At 38.4% G+C, this 23676-nt stretch overlaps 1 protein-coding gene across 2 annotated transcripts in view; it reads right to left on the reverse strand.

Annotated features, from left to right (window-relative positions):
* The window catches only part of LOC112058324 (endothelin-converting enzyme homolog), a 51211-nt gene that overhangs the window by 10830 nt on the left and 16705 nt on the right, over positions 1-23676 (reverse strand). The window contains exons 1-8 of one of the 2 annotated variants that reach the window (XM_024099064.2): positions 21908-22760; positions 12855-13020; positions 7490-7699; positions 3365-3578; positions 2648-2720; positions 2095-2415; positions 1445-1542; positions 797-960 (exon numbers count right to left, since the gene is read on the reverse strand). In XM_024099064.2, the coding sequence (XP_023954832.2) occupies positions 797-960; positions 1445-1542; positions 2095-2415; positions 2648-2720; positions 3365-3578; positions 7490-7699; positions 12855-13020; positions 21908-22195 (1534 nt within the window). In that variant the 5' untranslated portion in view covers positions 22196-22760. Of the gene's footprint in view, positions 1-796; positions 961-1444; positions 1543-2094; positions 2416-2647; positions 2721-3364; positions 3579-7489; positions 7700-12854; positions 13021-21907; positions 22761-23676 lie in introns of those variants that run through there. The other variant, XM_024099065.2, reaches the window with a different exon arrangement.

Below are 23676 nucleotides of genomic sequence, written 5' to 3' on the forward strand. Positions count from 1 at the left end.
GAAGCTGATCCAATGGCCTCCAAGCATCTTTATCATTGAGGAACTCATCAATGATGTAGTAACCTCGACTAAGTAAATGTTTTTTGACACATTGTTTAAAGCTATGCATTGGCAGGTCCATCACAGTCTTGGGGATCTAGTTATAGAAAGATATCAAGTGGGTTGCAGGTAGCCACTGGATACATAGGCCTTTTGTAGGGAATTACAAACATCACGACCCTGATTCCTGAGCCGCCTGCATCCAGCGAATCACTGCGACTCGCTTGATGTCGTCAGTCCACGTGGTGGGGGGTCGACGTCGTTGGTCGTCGTTTTTTTCTGATTGTGTAAGTGCCGTAGGCTCCTTATGGGACCTCAGAGGCGTCACCGGGGGGTTTAGGCGAGCGCAGAAGCATCGGTTGATGGGGCCCGAAGGCAAAAGCAGAGTAGATGGGCGGAACGACTCTCTAAGGGTGTCTCCTCTGAGATTCGGACCTCGGATTAGAGGGTCGTTCGGGAAGGGTGTTTTGGCCTGAGTGTATCAGTCCGGGGGTCAGACCAACACTGCCCTTTCTAGTAAAGGGTTGCCATTCCAGCACTTTGAGACTGCAAATTGGTGGTATTCACCCCCAACAACACGTATAGCTGTATGTTACTCGCTGATAATGTAACGTTTCATTATTATTTTTTTGTTAATCGGTCCATTAGTTTGGAACAAACTTGCAAAAACTCAAATAAAAGTACACGAAAGAAACGCAAGTAGTAAATTAGCTTGATTAGTGTAATAAACCTTGAAAAACAATTAAAAAGTACCTACCTATAGCATTATTAGTATCAGTGACACAGTATCTCCAAGACTCCTCAGTCCCTTCAGATCCGAACAGCGCTTTCCTCAATATCTTGGTGGCGTCGCGGAAGGATTTAGACAAATACGTCGACAGAGACCTGGATACTTGCCACATCATGTAGCTTGTTATAGTCCTGAAAAATATTTATTAAGGTTATCTACACGAGATTCAGTAATTATATGTATATATGTATATGAAAATGTCCTGAGTAACTTCGAGAATAGGATGTGCTTTTTTGCTCGACTTGGCAAACGCACTTCCGTGCCCCTAGACACAACAAAGAGTATTAAAGATGACCTATGTGCGAGTGTTCTTAGACATGTTTGATAAAAATCGGTTAAGCCGTTTGTTGTGGGGTGAAAGTGGGGCAGAATAACCGATTGTCTGCAAATATACTCGGGGTCTCAAATGAGAGCGCACTGAAAGAGAATATCGATTACTTTGAACGAGAGTGTAATTAATAATTTTATGACATTCGGGAATTTTTAAAACTTTTTAGCTTATTTAATCTTTGCTGACAAGTAATAGCAAGAGAAATTACGCTTTAGTAATACTTTTTGGTAATATATATACGCACCCATAGATCTTGGTACCGACTCGTAAATCTATGTACGCACCTTTGATCTTCTTCTGTTTTACTGTATTTCCTCAAAACTTTGGCAAGATTCTTGAAATATTCTGGAGCGTACACTACTATCGTCTCATTGTCGGGTATCTGTAAGTCACATTTCTAGATTAATTACAACTAAATACGAGTAACTAAACTAGGCTAGTCGCTATTGCTATTGGAATTTCATATTTCTGATTGTGCATTATATTCTTTTGTAAATGAGCCTTCTTCATTATCAAAATATCATCATATCAGCAGTCGGAACAGTCCTTTTGTAGGGCTTTCAAAAACAACTCGACCCAGCGACAGGCTCGAGGTCGTCAGTGAATTCGTTTAGCACTCTGTTGATGAGATGAGATGATCATTATCGGATGGATGTCCATTGCTGGATATAGGCCTCTTTTTAATTACCTTCAAAAAAACAAGATCTTGATTCATCTAGTAGCTCCCCGGTACACGCTCTATGTCATCAATCAACCTTTATTACAGCCTTACTTGATGAGTACTGTTTAAAATATGAAAAAAAAAATTTTAGTCTAGTAGAACAATAATGAACTATTTAAGATCATTAAAAAAAAGCGTCAACTAGCCTATTATGTCATTGCCACTTCAGCTTCGTGATTGAGCTGTTGGTAACTTTGGGTTGGTTAAACTTACCGTTCTATTAACTAGCTTGAAGGCATCATTAAAGAACATCGACCAATTGAGAAACGGCGCGACCTTCTGCCACTGCTGTATAGTATAAGGGTTGTATAAGCCTTCTTCATCCCTCCTATCTTCAGAAGGGATAGTTATATTGGCCAAATCAGTTTCGAATTTGATGACTTTGGCCATTTGTTCCCGTGCCTCAGTCTTGTTCGCACCGAGTAGTACGCATATTCTTGTCATATAGTCCAGGTATGCGTCTAGAACTTTCTTGTGTGCTGTTTTGTTCAAATAGTTGTCGCGTGTTGGTAGATTTAAACCCCCTTGGTCGAGCTGTAATTTTAAAAAAAATGGTTTTATATTTATTTTAAGTAGCAAAATAATCATTCGTTCACTATGACTCTTTATGGAGTCATTTGAAGTGAATAATCCACATAGTCATGAGTAATTAGTATCTAGTAATTGGGAGTTTTTTTTTATGTTAAGCATACAAGTAAAGAGCAATTTGCAATTTGGAACCTGTCTAGAAGATTATCTATAAAATACAAATCTTAAGATTACTCACAACAATTACGTGTTTGGAAGAATTTCTGTCATCTTCTGTAACCGCCCAATTGAAAAGTCCGCCCAAATTGTAACTGCAATCCAAAAATTCGTATTATTTCTCTATCACATATATTTTAAAATCAAATTATTATAATCTTCAAAGATTTTGACTCGACCATAGGTATAGGTACAGGCACCTACTTCTCTTCGCTTCGTACGATCTTGTCTCGTCGTGTCGTGTAGAAACCGAAAGGGGTGTGGATTTTCATTCTCCTCCTAACAAATTAGACCGCTTCCATCTTCGACTGCATCATCACTAACCACCAGATGAGATTGTACTTGTAAAGAATAATAAAAAAAGCGCATTGCTACGTTACACGACTTACTTCTGTAACGATGCTTCTATAACTCGACAGTGCGGGTCTCGTATTCATCTTTATCTCTCCCTGTCTAACACCATAATAAAGATAAAGAGGTATAGACGAAATCGAAACTCACAATGTCCAGATTTTTAAACATCGTTACAGAATAGCGCTAACGAAGCAGCGAAGCGAGTAGTGTATTTGAGGCTTAAGGGTACATGTTGATGACACTCCCATGATATGCGGGCGACGAGGGGAAAGACTGTGGGTGTGAAATCGTGCGTGCGGGGAAGTGAGGTGCGTCAGTCGTGGGTTTTTCATTCATCGCTACACGAGTGTTACGAACGAAGTTGCCAAGCTATAGTAATGCTCACGTGTTTTGGACATCCTGTAAAAGCTTCTGCAGGTCCCATTTATGTTGTTTGATCATGGTGTTGGAGAGTATGTGCCAGCCGCCCAGCTTCTTTATGATGCTGATCAGGGGTTTCTCTCCCAGCTTCTCTATGGTTTCGTTGGTGTCTATGCAAGCGTCGTAGTACACCCTCGCCTTGCCTTCCGCGTCCGATGGGCCGGTTATGTTGACTTTTTCTGAAAATTGTATATATCTACTTATTTTTATTTATCTTTACCAAGAGCTTAAGAAATCCAGAGGGTTATTAGATCCTGTTTGATGAAGGTATAATAAATTAATAATAGACTGGCTGACGCCACGCTGTTTCACCCGCGTGATTTCCGTTCCCATACGAATACGGGGATAATATATAGCCAATCAAATGAGCTATCTAACACTGAACGAATTTTTCAAATCGGACCAGTAGTTCCTAGATTGGCGCGTTCAAAGAAGCAAAAAAACTCTTCAGCTTTATAATATTAGTATAGATAGATATTAGAAGGGAGCCGTGAATAGCTAAGTGGATATGACCTCTGCCGCCGATTCCAAAGCGAGTGGGTTCGAATCCGGTCCATGGCATGCATCTTCAACTTTTCAGTTGTGTGCATTTTAAGAAATTAAATATCACGTATCTCAAACGGTGAAGAAAAACATTGTGAGGAAACCTGCACAGTGCACACCTGAGAATTTTCTTAATTCTCTGCGTGTGTGAAGTCTGCCAATCCGCATTGGGCCAGCGTGGTGAACTATTGCCCTAACCCCTCATTCTCAGAGGAGACTCGAGCTTACCAGTGAGCCGAGTATGTGTTAATAATGATGATGCTGAGATATTAGAAGAAGAATAGAAGGTAATAAAAAGTGAAATGCATGTAAGATTACTTATTTTTCTTTCATTTATTTATTAGTCCTTTTTAATATTTAAAAATTTTAATTAAATACAAAATATTACAAAACGCTATTAAAATATTAACAAAAATTTAAAAAAAAGTAACCCTCCCGCTGCGGGATATTTGAGTGCCCAAGCAACCGGTGGTCATGGCTCTAGAGTGAGGAACCTTCTCACAATACGCGCCGTCTCAAGAATCACTGCCTTCTGTATCCGACCCTTGATCCAACAGTTAAGCGAAAGCTTCTTAAGGTTTTGGTCGAAGCTTTTCGCTATAAGACCATTGACTGAAACGACTATCGGAACAATAAATAAATGCTCTGCAAAATTAAGTAGCGAATTTTTTTGCCAAACGTTTATGACGTTAGAGACACTTATTTGTGTTAATTGTGTTGTAAACAATTCCTAAACGAAACTAAATTGAGAACTCTGAAACTATGTTCATCCTTTTCAACTTACAGCATTGTGATAAAGATAGCACTACTGTGTATTGTAGAACTAACTGAATTAGCATCATTTAAAGCCGAATTTACAACGGTACACTAATTTGATAATATGCCAATGTTAATCAAAGTCAAGGAGAGTCATCATATATAATTTACAACCAGAAAAACCTAGTTTATTTTACTGTGAAACTGCAGGACTGAAATTACAAGTATTTAGAATTATGAAAAATCTTGAATTGCCTACATTATTTTTAGTATTTTTCTAGTAGTATCTAGATATCAACATCTAGATACTACTAGAAAAATACTCCGAGAAGAGCCCATAACAAACTCAGCCAATTATTTGTAGTATCTAGATGTCTACAAATAATTGGCTGAGTTTGTTATGGGCTCTTCTCGGACCAAGGCGCATTTGGAACCCTCGTAATTTTAATTTTAAATTTTCGACCAATTTTTATCACCATTATCTAATGATATTATTACCTATTGTTTCAAAAGTGCTTGTAAACTAAGTCTAATTGATAATAAATGAAGTTTGACTTTGACTTTTGACTTTAACTTGAACAATGATGGACTTTCCATACTTTCAACCTACTTCTGATTAAATTTTCGCAACAAATAGTATCCCTTAACTTTCTCCGTCTCTAATCGTGCCAAGTTTAATTTGAATTCATTCAGTAATTTCAGGGTTATGCCCGGTCAACAAAAAAAAGGACAAACTGACAGACAAAAATTAAAATATTTTTGGCTTCAGTATCGACTATTCTTCAATGTACAGAATTTGACCTGTTACAGTTTAATCATAAGAACTTATACATATGTTGTAAGTATTGGATTCTATGTCGACAAAGTTACGGATGAAAGCTAGTATTAGAATCACATGCTTATTGGTTCAGCAAATAATACAAATCAAACCGCACATGCGTGAAATGGATTTGCTCGTATCGATTACTTGTTTGTACGCGACAATCAACCTTCTTACTAACACAATAAAGCTGAATGTCCTTTGCAAGTATTATACAGAGTTTAGGCAAAACATGTGTCAATCAACAATCTATCGACTATTCACAATCTCGCGAGATAGATTAAAAAGTAACAGTATTTACAATTTTAAGGCGACATAAATAGCTTATGTTCATCAGGGATAATGAAGGATTCTAATGGTATATTTTGAAATCGACCCAGTTATTACAGTGCCTTAATGCAAACAAACAATCAAATCTTTCTTCTTGTATGTATATAGATCAGTAACCGGCGCCCTGCGGTTATACTCGCGTAGTTCTCATTCAGAGATTACCTCTTATAACATCACAAACACATTTTACCACATGTATAATATATATAAAAGAAAGTCGTGTTAGTTACTCCACTTATAACTCAAGAATGGCTGAACCGATTTAGCTGAAAATTGGCAGGGAGGTAGTTTAGAGCCAGGAGAAGGACGTAGGACACTTTATAAAAAAAAGTCAGGTTTTCCTTCCTGACGCTTCCACGGTCTCGGGCTCCGTGAGGTTTATAGCAAAGAAAATTCAGGAAAAATTTCAACGTAGGGTAGGGGTAGGGTAGGGTAGGGGTATGGTAGGGGTAGGTTAGAGGTAGGGTAGGGGTAGGGTAGGGGTAGGGTAGGGGTAGGGTAGGGGTAGGGTAGGGGTAGGGTAGGGGTAGGGTAGGGGTAGGGTAGGGGTAGGGTAGGGGTAGGGTAGGGGTAGGGTAGGGGTAGGGTAGGGGTAGGGTAGGGGTAGGGTAGGGGTAGGGTAGGGTAGGGGTAGGGTAGGGGTAGGGTAGGGGTAGGGTAGGGGTAGGGTAGGGGTAGGGTAGGGGTAGGGTAGGGGTAGGGTAGGGGTAGGGTAGGGGTAGGGTAGGGGTAGGGTAGGGGTAGGGTAGGGGTAGGGTAGGGGTAGGGTAGGGGTAGGGTAGGGGTAGGGTAGGGGTAGGGTAGGGGTAGGGTAGGGGTAGGGTAGGGGTAGGGTAGGGGTAGGGTAGGGGTAGGGTAGGGGTAGGGTAGGGGTAGGGTAGGGGTAGGGTAGGGGTAGGGTAGAGGTAGTTGAAAGTTTACATCGAGTTTCACGCGGACGAAGTCGCGGGCGTCCGCTAGACAAGCGGACGCCCGCAACTTCGTACTTACTTTAAATTCTGTTTTTTTATCAATTCCGCGGGGATCGTGTAATATTTCCGGATAAAAATAATCTCCCAGTGAAAGTTGAAATCGGTTTAGCCGTTCCAGACATTAGTTCGGACAAACAGGAAGACAGACGGACTGACAGACAAACAAACATTTAAAAAAACTTTATTTAGTTTTAGTATCCTGTAAATAGCTATAGAATATATACCAGAGAACTTTCCTAATTCTCTGCGTGTGTGAAGTCTGACAATCCGCATTGGGCCAGCATGGTGGACTGCTGCTCTAACCCCTTTCATACTAAGAGGAGACTCGAGCTCAGCAGTGAGCCGAATATGGGTTGATAATGATGAAATACCAATAGGTAAGCACTTGAAAATCACAGACATACACATCAATCTATATCTATACTTCTATAGTCTATAGTAATATATAAAGCTGAAGAGTTTGTTTGTTTGATTGAACGCGCTAATCTCAGGAACAACTGGTCCGATTTGAAAGATTCTTTTATTTTTAGATAGCCCATTTATCGAGAAAGGCTATAGGCTATATATTATCCCCATACTCCTACGGGAACGGGAACCACACGGGTGTAACCGCGTGGCGTCAGCTAGTTTCATTTATATGCATTGATGAGAAAAGAACAACAAATCTTACCTATAGCTGATCTGATGATGAGTTGGTTCTGTAGCTCAATCTTGCTGAATATGCCCCAGCTGGACTTCCCTTCAGGTATGGGGTTGTTTCTTATCCACCCTCCACAGGCGAACTCGTAGAAGTCTTCACATGGGTTCTGTGTCTCATCTAATGCTCTGATCACCTCGCTCGCCGTGTAAATACATGAGCCGGACAGACAGACATCGTTTTCTGAAAATAGAATTTTTTCTGTGTACATTGAAAAAAATCCTAGACTTCCATATTTAAAATACGTAGCAAACCAGACATTATTAATACTCTTACAGCCGGAACTATGTTGTTTATGAGTTCCTTATAAAACTTGCTTGTACATATGTATGTATTTTGACGACCTCCGTGGCGCAGTGGTATGCGCGGTGGATTTACAAAACGGAGGTCCTGGGTTCGATCCCCGGTGGGCAGATTGAGATTTTCTTAATTAGTCCAGGTCTGGCTAGTGGGAGGCTTCGGCCGTGGCTAATTACCACCCTACCGGCAAAGAGGTACCGCCAAGCGGTACGATACCGTGTAGAAACCGAAAGGGGTGTGGATTTTCATCCTCCTCCTAACAAGTTAGCCCGCTTCCATCTTAGACTGCATCATCACTTACCATCAGGTGAGATTGTAGTCAAGGGCTAACTTGTAAAGAATAAAAAAAATAAAAAAAATATGTTTTCTGTGGTGTTGCTTCTAAACGACACAGTAAGCTGCACCATTACTTGATACCGTATGTGGCTTATCCGTAGTAAATAGCCAATTGCAAATTCGTAACGTAAGTAAGGTCCATAGTTAGCAACCAAGTTTCGGTTCTGAGCGAGCTATGCTTGGAGTTTCTCTGCGTGATCGAATCAGAAATGAGAAGATCCGCAGACGAACCAAAGTCACTGACACAGCTCAGGGAGTCGCGAAGCTGAAGTGGGCAGGCCACATAGTTCGAAGAGCCGATGGACGTTGGGGTCCCAAGGTGCTGGAATGGCAACCCCGCACCGGAAAGCGCAGTTGGTCGACCCCCCACTAGGTGGACCGAGGACATCAAGCGGATCGCAGGAAACCGCTGGATGCTGGCGGCTCGAGACCGTTACGCTTGGAGGTCCATGCAAGAGGCCCTTGTCTAGCAGTGGACGTCCATCAGTTGATAATCATGAAGATGATGATTAACGTAAGTAGCTTAGATTTGAGTAAGTATGCAAGATCCTTACGTAAGTAGCTTGAAGGGCAACAGGTGGGCTACAGAAATTAATGCTTAGTGCCCAAAATATAATAAGAGAAGAATAGGAAGACCATTATGGCGAGACAACCTAGTAGATATGGGCCCTTCATGGAACCAACCAAGACGAATCCAAAACTGTGGAAGAGTTTGGGGGAGACCTTTGCCAGGAAATGGGATGGGATGGAAAAATTTAAACAACCTGGCAAATTTTTCTGTGTCATCATCATCATCATTATCAACCCATATTCGGCTCACTGCTGAGCTTGAGTCTCCGCTCAGAATGAGCGGGGTTAGGCCTTAGTCCACCACGCTGGCCCAATGCGGATTGGCAGACTTCACATACGCAGGGAGTTAAGAAAATTCTCTGGTATACAGGTTTCCTCTCGATGTTTTTCCTTCACCGTTTGAGACACGTGATATTTATTATCTTAAAATGCACACAACTGAAAAGTGAAGTGAAAATTTTTCTGTGTATTGGACAATAAAGCGGATAATATTACCTACTCATTTGAATTTGCGTGGTGAAAATCATATAGCCATAGCATTTAGCCCATCAAATGCTAGTTGAGATGACTATACAATGGTTGCAACGCATAAAGACGATGGCGACATTGTGGTATATATTGTAATTGTAACTATCGTAGAAGCAATCGAAGCTACCGCTAGATTTATAATTTAATATTATGTATGCTTAATCACTTCAATTAAGAATAACCACAAATACAAGACCATCATTTAGATGATATCATTGTATAATATACGTACATTACATTATAAAGTTTATAAGTGCTTAGGACAATAAAAGACATTGTAACATTATAAATAAATAAATAAATAAATAAATAAATAAATAAATTATTGCATTTGCATATGAATACCTAACTATGCCTACATTAAATTAAATCTATACTTTTAATAGTTATAGTAGGTACTATTATAAAGATATATAGTTTGAGCCGTGATAGGGTGTGGGTTCGAATCCGGTCCAGGGCATGCAACTCCAACTTTTCAGTTGTGTGCATTTTAAGAAAATAAATATCACGTATCTCAAACGGTAAAGGAAAAACATCGTAAAGAAATCTGCATACCAGAGAATTTTCTTAATTCTCTGCGTGTGAGAAGTCTGTCAATTCGCATTGGACCAGCGTGGTGGACTATTGGCCTCATTCCTCTCATTCTGAGAGGAAACTCGAGCTCAGCAGTGAGCCGAATATGGGTTTATAATGATGATATAGTTTGTGGTGTTGTAGGGGGTAATCTGTGGATCTACAGAACCGATTTTAAAATTCTTTTAAGTACCACAGAAAACCACGTTATTTGTGATCGTCCCGCATTGTCCCGGGAATGAGAACTACGCTCTACTAAGTGTTTTTCAGATACCATGTGTACGTTGACAGTCGCCTGTATGACGTTCATAATTCGTACTATTATCGTGAATTGCAAACTTTCAAGAATGAAACGAACTGTCACCCGCGCCATCCTACATGAAACGTACTGTAGTATTAAATAATTTGACAGAACCCTGGTGGCTTATCCCACTTTGGGAATCGGTGATGTAGAAAACACAGTTCTACGTAACATTGTGTGTCACAAAATGGACAGCGTATTTAACTTTTGAATTTGATATAAAATTTGATAGAATACATAATTTTTAATTTAAGTTTTCTATAAAATCTTTAACTTTTACTAATTAATGTCCACATATTTCGGACCCTTATGCCATATACTATACGAAATTAATATTGTTTGATACGAGTCAAGTACCCTATGAAGCTCCTGTTTACGTTTACATCGACCGACCTTGGGTTGTTAAACCGAAGGTCAATGTTGACGTCCTTCAAAATAACAAGGTCATTACGCGGTAAAATATTGTCTTTACTACCTAATAACACGGAAAATTTTAACTTTTATTAGGGTATAGGGTGTTTTTACTTGAGTGGGTTATACTCAGAAAGCGTTTCCTGACATTCCATCGGAATCTCTGGTATACATAGTTTCATATTTTCGGTGATAATACGATATGATAATATTGAATAGAAGCAGGCATTACTTTGCCTTCATTACGAATCAGGAATATTCTCTACGAAAACCCGGCGAAGCTAAGCGGAAAAACTGGCCGATTTTCAAACTGCCATAATCTGGTAACCAATTGACCTATAGCGCTTCGATTTTGCTTTATTTGTTACAAATTTGATGCTCGTATGAACCCAAAGAACACAAAGAAAGAAAACCGCACGGATTAGGAGATATAGATCAGAAGTTACCCCCTACAACCTCACAAACTTTACCTCTTTATAATATTAGTACAGATTTGTCAATTTTGTTTATTATAAGGACTTTTATACAACCTAATAGTCACCATTGTACAGCTTTGACGGCAAATTCCAGGCACGAGTTAAGAGTTATATTATACAAACATGGCGGCAGGGAAGCGAGGCGAAAATCAATGGTCCACGCCTACGTCTCAAGGTCGCATAATCGCGTTAACAGAGAAAAACAAGACTGTATAACTTGCTACAATTTCAGCATTGTCTTTGATGTTTCTACGACTTTTACATCCCTCGAATATTGACGAAAACGTCGTTGTTTAGAGGTCACTTAGAGGAGGTTATTGGTTTAAAGACAGCGAATGTTTCTCATAAAGAAATACAAAAGAATAACTGATGTCTTATTACTTGACTACTTATTACTTTACTAAAATGTTCCGACTTCAAAAAAGAAGGTTCTCAATTCGTCGGAATCTTTTTTTAGTTAGCCTCCGCGACAAACTGCCCAAATCAAGAAAGAAAGCAACCCGTTCAATACTAATTTCTTTAAAACGCCAAGTATTTCTACAATACAAGCAAACAATTTTCGCATTTGTAATGTCAAAGTGAAACCTACATAAAGATTTTTTTTTGTATTAGTATTTATAGGCTTGCACTTAACTACAATTGAGCCTGATAATAATGCTTTCATTATTGCGGTCTAAGTTGGAGAGCGCTTAACTAGAAGTTGTCTATTCACTCTTGCTTTGAAGGTGTTTAAATTGAGTTTTCAACCTGGGAGTTGTTGCCGCTTACAGGTGACGGTTTATTTTTATTTTATGCCTATGGTAGAACGCGCTTGCCTGGACAATGCCTATTCACTCTTGACTTGAAGATACCCATATTGTGTGTGTTGTTGAAAACGGAAAGTGGAAGAACATTCCAGATCTTTGCAGTACGTATAAGGAAAGAGGAACTAAACCGCTTAGGAACCGAGGAATATCGACGACGTAGCAGTGCAGATATCTGCGATGCCTAGCAGTCCTGTGGTAGAACGGCGAAGATGGCACAAGATCGATCAGTTCCTGAGCGCACTTCCCGAAATATATTTTGTAGAACATCGATAAACAGGCAACCTTTCGGTGATGCTCTAAACTTTGAAGTTTAGAGTTTGTTATTGCCTCATTTCCAATGAGCCTTCTGGCACGTTTATCCACGGAATCCAAAGCAGCAAGAATTTATTCTGACCTAGGTTATGTTGTCACTTATATTTGTCGCATTTTATGTGGAGAATAACAAAGCTAATCAAGTATTCATTTTTTGTAATGAAATCCCGCAAAGTAACAACTGCTTCTATATAAAATAACTAAACTGGCCCTTAAATAACAAGTAATTGTGTCAATTGTTTTATGCCTCCAATAGAAAAGCTATAACCGTATAATACTGGCAAGTACTGGGTCGGGCATTTAGGGAGCGGTCCCTATTCTGCGACAATGAATGAGTACATAGCTAACACTGTGTGTAGTAGGTATCATTGACTTGTTTTTTTTGCAATATAGACTTGCGCTTGATCACAATTAAGCCTGATGGAAGGCATTAATGCGGTCGATAAGTAAGAGCGCGCTTACCTATAAGATGCCTATTTACACAAGGTGTTTAAATTATAAGTGTCAGGAAACACAAACGCCGGAAGGGAATTCCAAATTTTGGCTGGTAATGATGATTCAGACACCATCAGGACACCATCAGAAAAAGTGCATGTCTTTGCGGTCTTGTTAGAGTAAGGTGTATAATACGACCGTTAAATTTGACTGATAATAATGATGATAATGACCTCATATGTATAATAATTATCTGTCCAATTGGACGGTAATGAATGGCTGAATGGTACCTTTCAGCTCCGGTATGTAACAGGGCGGCACTGGTATGTAGGAAGGTCCGCGCATCATCAGCAAGACGGCGGTGGTGAGCAGGATCGCCACCAGGAGAACAGCGGTCGTGACCAGCAGGACCCGTTCCAGCTTCGTCCGTTGATGCCATCCTATGTACGAAACACCCTGAAACAAATCACACTGATATTATAAAGGAGAAAAATCTTTCTGAAGAATACATATACATATATAGGAAATAGATAATACCCTGAATTAGCATATGGGCTTTTTATCTAGGAATTATCCATGTTATTTTTCATAAACGACATATTTTTAAAGGTCCAATAATGGCAAGCTTAGTCCGGTCCGGTTTCTTTAATCCTACTTGATGTACGACTTGAGACGACTTTGTCGTTTTGACTACCATGTTCCAATGAAGATTGGCGGACTTAAGGAAGTGGTCTTTCGTAGGATTGGGTGATCGTCTATTTTAAGATCCCCAAGACAGTTATGGACCTGCCAATAAATAAGTTTATGCAATGTGTAAGGCTGGTTTTACAGTCACGCTGACAAGACGCTGACCGTCGGCGCTGACAGACGAAATGTATGAACTCCTAGGTCGCGTTTCAGAATAACGCGTAGCTATCAGCGCATCAATCAACTCTAACTCTAATATCAACTCTAAAACCAGCCTTATACTCGTATGTAAAAAGACATTTGCTAAGTCGAGGTTACTACACAATATATGAATTTCTTAATGATAAAGATGCTTGGTGGCCGGAGGAGGAACTTAAGCTTATCCTAATAAGTGTACAAATCTTGCCCACGTGGATTAGTGGCAAGAAAACTGGCTGCATTTCCGCGTTGGACAACCAGGCTGATCTTTTGCGCAAAAAATTAGCCAGACTTTCACCAGAAGCCTGAAATTCAAAAGACTATTCTATATGACAACATAATATATTGTATATTGGAACCGTGTGAGCCGATACATTCAAACAAGGATTTCATTATCGACCGCCAAATGGTAGCAGATGTGAGATGTCTACATCTGTGTTGTAAACTAATGTTGATAAAATTAATTTATAGCCCACGGACGTATATAGAACGCTTTTACATCATCTCTTGAGTAGGTATATTTTGAAAACTGAAATATTCCACACATGATTTAAGACGTCTATTTTTAAAATCGACTGATATTGTGTATTGCGCAGTAATGGCCGGTGAATGCCGGATGAAGTACGTAGACATTTTAACCGACTTCCAAAAAGGAAGAGGTTCTAAAAACCGACAAAAATTTTATTTGAATGACGGATTTTGAAGTCAACGTGACTAACTGATTTGCAACTGTATCTTTCTACACAGGTTGTGTAACGATTTGACATACGCTAAAAAACAGGCACCGCTCGCAAAGTGCATGTCTTTGCGGTCTTGTTTGAACAAAGACACAAAATTCCTTGCCAGACAAAGTTTTATTCAAGTGTTCGAATATTTGAAGCTACAAGCGTATGGTATAGCACCGTCGGAATATAGACAAGCATTTGACAGTATGCATATCCAAAACTATCTAACAAACCTACTCTCAATTCGAGGTGAAATTTTCCTTATTTAACATGAGTGATAGACATATCTACGTCAAATAAAAAATTTTAACAAAAGAAATTCAACCGACTTCAAAAACATAAAACATACTGCGAAAAAAAGCGAAAAATTATATCATACTAAGTTCTATATATCATATTATGTACTGATGATCAATTTAAAGGCGGTGCTAGCCCGATGATGTATCAAGCCATGTAAGAATATCATAAAGATTTAGGTTTTTCAGCCAGTGTTCTTTCATGTAGTTCTTTCAGAAACGGCTTAAAGTAACACAACATCGGCTTTGTTAAACATTAAAAAAAAACATAAGGATTTAATTGAGAACCTCCTCCTTTTTAACCGACTTCCAAAAAGGAGGAGGTTCTACGTATGTTCACAAGAGCAGTTGATAACTGAAGACAATATCAAGCAGTAATAAAAATATAGACAATTTATTTAATTTAGTTTAATTTAGTACGTACCATGATCTTTACGATAAACATTTGCAACTATACACGAGTCAGTTCACTGAATACAACACTCTGGTACTAAATCCGATCATCGGATAGGTGTTATCCCATTATGGCCCAATAAAATGGTAGCGAAGTACTTACAAATGGTTAGACAACGTCACACAGTGTAGAGAGAATGAAGTCTTTTATTTAGTCTACTGCCGTAGCCCGTAGTGCATGCCATTGACGATCAATTATTCTCACGTTTCTGCAGCACCCACGACTATAATTGATCGTGTATTGGCCACTGCGTGCATGACGGCTCGACTTATGACACGTCTTCGCTGCCGTTTGCGTTGGAGAAACGTGAGAATAATTGACCGTCAATGGCTGACTTAGGAGGTTTATGTTTTTGAAGTGATAACTTCTTACGGGAAAGTAAACCGCTTCGTAACGTAACGCGTTACAGCGGCAATCAATCTGGCTTCCCTTTCTCTCACGCATACGCAGCAGATAGACGCACACGTTTTTTTGAGCGTAAGTACTCTTTGGTTATGAAAATGGAATTAGATATGTCACTTTTGACCCCGAATATTGGATTTTTCACAAGAACCTTTCAAGTGGTATATCCTAGGGGAGGCAAGTGAAGTCGTGGCAGGCCAATTCATCTTTAAAGCAGTTCATAGAAGCAGAGATAAAGGCTCCTGATTGGATTGCGCTAAAGATGGTGATCCAAGCGGATCTGTTTGGAAGAAATTACTTTCAGCCATAGATTTAGAACACATAGACAGTGTGTAGTCCCAGGATTCGTAAGCCGTTTTATGTGCCCCGAAATGGGAGCCCTTGATGCATCGCTACGCTACGATAAGTACGCTTCTGTGCGTATCGGTGAAGGTAAGCTTAGCTCTTAAATGTAAACGTAAGCGACTTACGTTTGAAGTGAAAAATTGTTATCAGTTTAAGGTTTCAGCCCTATGCAACATTATAGGTGTGAAATTTAAGAGTCTTGAAATCGAATTTGATAAAAACGTAAACCTATTTACTAAGTAGCTGACGCAGTTTCACCGGCGTGGTTCCCGTTCCCGTAGGAATACGGTGATAATTTATAACCTATAGCATTCCTCGATAAATGGGCTATCTAACAATGAAATATTTTTTCAAATCGGACCAGTAATTCCTGAGATTAGCGCGTTCAAGCAATCAAACTCTCCAGCTTTATAATGTTAGTATACTCGTAAATTAGTATAGATTTTCAACATTTGCCTAATCTAAATTTCTGTGCACGGATGACTATTATGTATTATGGCGATTTGAATTGAAGATTTTGGATCATCGATATACTGTTATTAGTTATGCTGTGTACGTTAGTCAGTCACACTTACTGAATGCGCAATTCATATTTCAATTTAATAGATGTACCTATTGTGAGTTCAGATTTAATAGACGTTAGGTATTATAATATTGTGTGACGTCACAAAACATGTGATACATCTTAGTGTCTTAACTATCTGATAGGCAGTTATATTTAGCGAAATCACAGTAGGTATTAGACGGCCTCCGTGGCGCAGTAGTAGGAGCGGTGACGAGACTGAGGTCCTGGGTTCGATCCCCGGATGAGCCAATTGAGGTTATCTTAGTTGGTCCAGGTCAGGCTGGTAAGTGGCTAGTTACCACAATACCGGAAAAGATGTACCGCCAAGCGATTTAGCGTTCCGGTACGATGTCGTGTAGAAACCGAAAGGGGTGTAGATTTTCATCGTACTCCTAACAAGTTAGCCCGATTCCGTCTTAGATTGCATTAACACTTACCATCAGGTGAGATTGTAGTCAAGGGCTAACTTTTAAAGAATTAAAAAAACCACAAAGAATTACAATGGCAAAACTAAAATGACAATTGTTTGCGCAGGTAATAAATAAATAAAACATGAAAGCTTTTTTTTTAATTAAAATTAAAAAAAAATAGGGTAGGGGTAGAGTAGGGTAGGTTAGGGTAGGGTTACTTGAAAGTTTACATATTGTTTCACGCGGACGAAGTCGCGGGCGTCCGCTAGTATACTAATAGGTATTACAAACAGGTAAAGTTTTTGGTAAGGGGTAATCTCTGTATCTACTGAACAGATTTAGAAAATTCTTTTACCACTAGAAAGCCACGTTATTTGTGAGTGTCATAGACTTAATTTATCCCTATATCCTCACGAGAACAGAAACTACGCGGGTGAAACCGTGTGTCGTCGGCTAGTCGCAAATATTTCAAGCACTCTACAGATGGAGAGACCCGTGATAGCCCAGTGGATATGACCTCTGCCTCCGATTCCGGAGGGTGTGGGTTCGAATCCAGTCCGGGGCATGCACCTCCAAATTTTCAGTTGTGTGCATTTTAAGAATTTAAATATCACGTGTCTCAAACGGTGAAGGAAAACATCGTGAGGAAACCTGCATACCAGATAATTTTCTTAATTCTCTGCGTGTGTGAAGTCTGCCAATCCGCATTGGGCCAGCGTGGTGGACTATTGGCCTAACCCCTCTCATTCTGAGAGGAGACTCGAGCTCAGCAGGGAGCCGAATATGGCTTGATACTGACAGATGGACCTGCTAAATAGGTAAATATAAATCCTAATAACAACGTGCAGGCGCCAAAATCAATGTCGAACGGCTAAAAATACCTCGCAATACTCGCTTTTGTTGAGGTGATCTTGGCAATTTGGCGTGCTATTGATCTTTAACAGCGTTTGGACGATTAAGCGTCTGAATTAGCTTTATAAAATGTTTATGGGCTCTATGCTCTATATGTCTTTTGTTTTGTTTTGTTTTATAAAAAAAAACTAACTTCGGAAATACTCAATCAGGTTCCAAAGTTACAAAAAAAACTATTATACTTCTGTTATGGAGCCACGAGCGCGGTTAATTTTTTTTATTTTTTATTTAATCTCCTGAATAATAATCATGTTTTCTGATGATTTCAGTTACCCAAAGTAATAAAAATTGTCTTTAAAGTCTGTAGTTTTTTTTCCCCACCGCTGAAAACGAAAATAATATATAACCATTTATTCTTTCTATCATCTGATCTACCAAATCTAATCGATTCCCATGACGCTTTAGTAACTGCAATTTTAGCATCCCGGGCTCCCCTACTACTAGTTAGTGTTAAAAGAGGCTCATCATCATCATCATCATCAATAGCAACCCATTTTCGACTCACTGTTGAGTACGAGTCCTCAACAGATTTCACACACTTAGAGAACTAAGAAAATTCTCAGATATACAGGTTTCTTCACGATGTTTTTCTTTTACCGTAAGAGACACGTGATATTTAATTTCTTAAAATGCACCCAACTGAAAATTTGGTGCATACCACGGACCGGATTCCAACCTACACCATCCGAAATCGAAGGCACGGGCTATCACGGCTCTTAAAAAACACCCACAAGAGTAAATATTATGTTAACTATCAAGCAGACGCGCCACGGTTTCATCCGCGTAGTTCCCGTATCCGGGAAAATACGGGGATAAAATATACCTTACAAATACGTTGCTTTCTAGTGGTAAAAGAATTTTTAAAATCGGTTCATTGGATCCAGAGATACCCCCTACATACCACACACTTTACCTATAATACATAAAAATTAGTAAGTATAGATATTTCTTTTCTCTGTTGTAAAGTACCAATTTGGTACTTCATACAATTAGGATCTAGCCTACTTATGTGACTAATTAGTAATTTAACTTTAATCTAAACTTATAATATATTATTATTATACTAAAATAATGTCCAGTAACTTAATCTTAGTCTTTCACTAACTATTACGTCTTCAGGTCACTTTGTTCACGTGATCATCCATGTAGCACATAACACTACACTATCACCAGTCACTAAACACTAACTCCAATGGTTTGGTTTTAAGTCTTCTCACTGTATTCGTAACGTCGGTCGTAGGTATAGAATTCAACTCTTTTGTATGAGAATGGATGAGTGACGGAACAAAGTGCACATTTCAATCTGATAAGAAATGACATGTCTCAAGCGCCGCGCTACTTCCTTACAAGGATAGGCACGTTTATTTTACGTGTTAAAAACATTTACTAAGTCGACGATACACTACACAATCGATTAATTACTTAATGATAAAGATGAGGCCATTGGATCAGCTTCCACATTCACACAGGAAGTAAAAATTAAAAAGATTGTAATAATTTTCACTATTGTTCATTATAATATGTGTTTTTTAAAAGAGCAACTGTTAAGTTTCTTGCGGCCTCTTCTCAGCAGAACCTGCCTTCTGATTCACGGTGCTACCACCACGGTTACGATACGTACGTACGGTAGGTTCAAAAAACTATTATATTATTATAGTTAAGACTAACGGACACATGCGACTCCATCCGCTTGAAATTCAATCGGATGCGAAGCGGATTTTTTCGGAATCCCGCGGGAAATCTAACTAACTGATGTATATACAGTCAAACCTGGATAAGTGAAAACTGGATAAGTGAGAAAACTCTATAAGTGAGAGTAATAGCCAGGACCCGTCATTTTAAGCTCCCAAAACCTCTATTAGCGAGAAACAGAAACCTCTGTAAGAGAGAGTCGTTTTTCCCTCACAGACCTCCGTAAGTGAGACTGCTAGTTATCTATACCTCTATAAGTGACAATCGAGCTTTATTTACAAATTTAACATGTGCTATTTTATGACTCGTTCTTAACTTTCGTGGAACTTCCTACCATTGTTTTTGTATTCTCGTCAATATTGTTCCTATTCTATTTCGTGGAACTAAATAACTTAGTTTTCAATTGCGAAGGAAATTTCTGTTCTGCATCATGTCAAAACGGAAAATTAAAGTACTGTCATTAAGTGATAAACTTAAAATAGTGAATGTGTTTGAATCCGGAAAATCGCGAGCGTTATTGCTGCGTACCCCTATAAGAGAGAAACGCTACCCATGTACCTGCTTAGCGAGAAACTCTGGTTAGTGAGAAACCTCTATAAGCGAGAATGAGATTGTGCTCCCTTGAACTCTCACTTATCCAGGTTTGACTGTATAACTTATGTACAAGATTCAAAAATCAATGGTAAGTATATAATCTATGTCCATTCAGAGTTTCAGCCAAATCGACCAAAGTATACTAAACACGTGATGATTACTTCAGTTAATTTTTTTCCAGGTTAAAATATGAAAATTTATCTAGCCCATGTCACTCATTACATAAGAATTTTTTGACACCTCATTCATTAAAATAAGTTCTGTAGTTTAGACGCTACACCCTTCCTTTTGGCTTCGCCGTAGTAGGGTAAAAACTACTTGGATCTGCAAATATTTGTGCTTCTCTTAGGTTATCTATACGCCCAGTGCTCATCTAAGGTCGTGGATTCCCGACTTCCGATATTCTTATTATTTTCGCTTTATTATAATGAATATTTAATACTGTATATGTTATTTGATCAATAAAACACTTTATTCTTGTGGTTGGTTACGAAGCCGGACGCAACCTTGAACGTATCCATGAACGGGAACGCTTCTGTTTATATTATGATAAAAACACAAGCTGATACTCGTAGATATATCTCATTTTATGAAGACTGAAAATGGCATTGGCCAGCGGCCCATACAACGTCGGTTCAGGGAAGGAACCCAGGTATACCCTCGTATAAAGTATATGGAGATGATAATATGATGTATAAATAAGGATCTGGTTAAACAATTGACTTAATAAAAGTATGTTTCTTGAAGAAAAAGAAAGAAAAAGCAGAAAAAGCTGAAACCGGTAAGTGGCTCAAGTATGCCTCTCTGACAGAAAGTTACATATTTGTACCTTTTGCCGTGGAGACCCTTGGGCCATGGAGTCGCAGTGCCAAAAAATTTTATCGAATAATTTCACCGCGGCAAGTTGCCTCGACTGGTGACAGAAGGGCTGGCTCATTTTTTGCGCAAAGGATCAGCCTGGCTGTCCAGCGCGGAAATGCAGGCTCCTGACATAGCATAACATATAATATGGTAGCCTCATAAAGACTTTAAAGCATGATACTTTAATAAAATTAGGTTGTTTATGACTTTCGCAGCCATTTTTAAATAATAAGAGAGGATGGCCGTCGCAAAATCATAAACAGATTAAGAAAATGCGTCCTAGAGGTACAATAGCATCCGACAAGACAGGACGCACCGGTTAGATCGAGAAGCTGAATTGTTTAGATGTACTACGCATAATAGTACCTACTTTGATGTGGCCTTCGCTTTTGTTGTAAACTTAACCAACACTAATATTATAATATGGAAGAATTTGTCTGTTCAAACGGCCTAATCTATGAAAGTCATAATCATCATTATCAACCTATACTTGGATCGTTGAGCTCGATTCTCCTCTCAGAAAGAGAGGGGTTAGGTCTATTGGCAGACTTCACACACCCAAATAATTAAGAAAATTCTCTGGTATGTAGGTTTCCTCACGATGTTTTTCCTTCACCGTTTGAGACACGTGATGTTTAACTTCTTTAAATGCACACAACTGAAAATTTCGAGGAGCACGGATTCGAACCCATACCCTCCAGAAACAGAGACAGAGGTCATATCACGGCTCTAATATCTATGACAGTAACAGTTGGAAATTGGAATTTAAGAATTCTCTTTGTATGACTATCAGACGTACTGCAGTTTCACTTGCGTATTTCCTGTTTCAGTGAAAATACGTGAAAATCTGTGATAAAATGTATCCTACTTTTATTCGGAGTGTTTCTATCTGTAAAATAATTTTTAAAATCGATCGAGTAGTTTTTTAATCAAATCATAACAATAAGAAAACCAAATCTTACCTCTTCAATATCTGTTTAGATTGCCAGACTCTAGATGATTTTAAAACGCCTCCCTCATTTAAAATAAGCCTATGTATCTCACATAGGCTTATTATAAAGAGGGGGAATTTTATCTTCTTGGTTATAAAACTGGGATAACTGTTTATAAAAGTCTATTCAAAAAGGATTTCCATACAGACGAAGACGCGGGTGGTTGCTATTCTAATTTAAAAATGGAATATGAATATTTTGAGACATTACCTTGACGTAGCTATGACTTGTTTCCGGCTTGGGAGCCGTCTCAAACAAATTGAGAGTGGAATTCTGGAAGAAATCCGAACTGGAGTTTTCTCTGGAAAACAGTTCTGCTGTGGAACTCTCTCTGTTTAAAGATGGACGGGCTTTGACAAATGGGTTGTTCCTTGCATTCTTCGCGTGTTTAAGCCAGTTGAACTTGTTCACAGTTTCAGGACCTGGTGATGGTGATGGGGAAGGTGTGTTTTCAGGAGTAGCGCTGGACGGCGTTGATGAATCAAAGATGGCTGACATTTTGTTCGTTCCACTTTTCACCAAATCGAATTTCAGTCAATTTGGCCTAGATTCAGGGCTTGTGTTAAATGCTTTTAAATTTTAAGATAAGTTTCTCTATTGTTTAACTAATACTTTTCGATCTTTAAGTCACTTTTGTTCTTTTTTGTTTTTCTTAAAATATTCACTTGTTATTTAGCGAGTGTTTTTAAGTTAAACGTTGATTTCAGTCTTCATTAACAGTAGCTACGAGTAAATGTTTTCAGTACGTAATTAGTATCCTACGAATCTATTTATAGAGGCATTTTCAACTAGAGAATCTGTCACAAGATCATTTAAACTGATTTATTTATTATTTAATTTAATATCACTGTAATTTTCACTTTTTTCATCACAATATTTTACATTGTAACTTTTATTTGATCATACAGACTTATTTTGTTTTAATTTTACATTAACATATCTGATCGTAAATATTTATGTAAAATTCATAATTCTACATATTTGATGAATATATATTATTATAATAAATATATTATTATTGTGTAGAAAATAAATAATTTATGTCAGAACACGTCCGTCCGCTTTTAACACCGACGCGATACTGTGGTTATATTTGAATTTAGAACATCGTGCGCGTGCGCAGGCGATTTGTGTAATATATGAATTAGTTGGTAATCAAGATAAACTCAGGCCCTCGCAATTTAATGACACGAGTAGCGTACATCTGTTTATTTGTGATACCCGATAGCCAAATTGTCAGGTCAAAGTGGTTCCGGAACGCGTGACCTTGTGGTTTGCGATTTAATCGTGATAGTCATGATTTACGAGAAAAACAGTATTTAATGTGACTAAAAATTACAAATTAAAGATGATTTTAATAAGATTAAGGTAATAGAAGTAAGCTCACAATTGTGGTATTACAAAAACCTTAAGCTACGATAGGTTTTAAATGTCAATAAATTAGCGAATATTAAATGCCTAGAAACTGTCGGTACACCGCATTTATTAGGATACATTTTAACTAAAATTTTACAAGAAGGTGCTAAGCTTTGAAGATAAATTTACACATGTGATGCTCAGAAATGCCCACAGATTTAGCCAAAGCATTCGATTACGTTTATCATAGAACTTTATTATTTGCAAGTAAATTAAATAAGTCACTATGGCATCAAAAATAATGCATTATTGTATAAGAATAAACCGTAAAACAAACTTAACTGAAAATAATGTTTACGTATAATTTTAGAAACGCCCTGATCCATAGGTACTATAATATTATAAAGAGTTATTTAAAGTTGTGAGTTTGTAGGGGGTAATCTCTGAATCCTTCTGATTTTGAAAATTCTTTTACCAATAAAAATAATTCACGTTATTTGTGATTGTCAAAGGTTATATCTCCGTAGTCACACGGGTGAAACCGCGAAACGCTGCTTGATAGTTATATTATGAAATATTTTGATAAAAAACTAAAAACTTCTACATTTAGTAAAAATTAGTTT

The sequence above is a fragment of the Bicyclus anynana genome, chromosome 25 (assembly GCF_947172395.1).
Source record: "Bicyclus anynana chromosome 25, ilBicAnyn1.1, whole genome shotgun sequence".
Classification (NCBI taxonomy): Eukaryota; Metazoa; Arthropoda; class Insecta; order Lepidoptera; family Nymphalidae; genus Bicyclus; species Bicyclus anynana.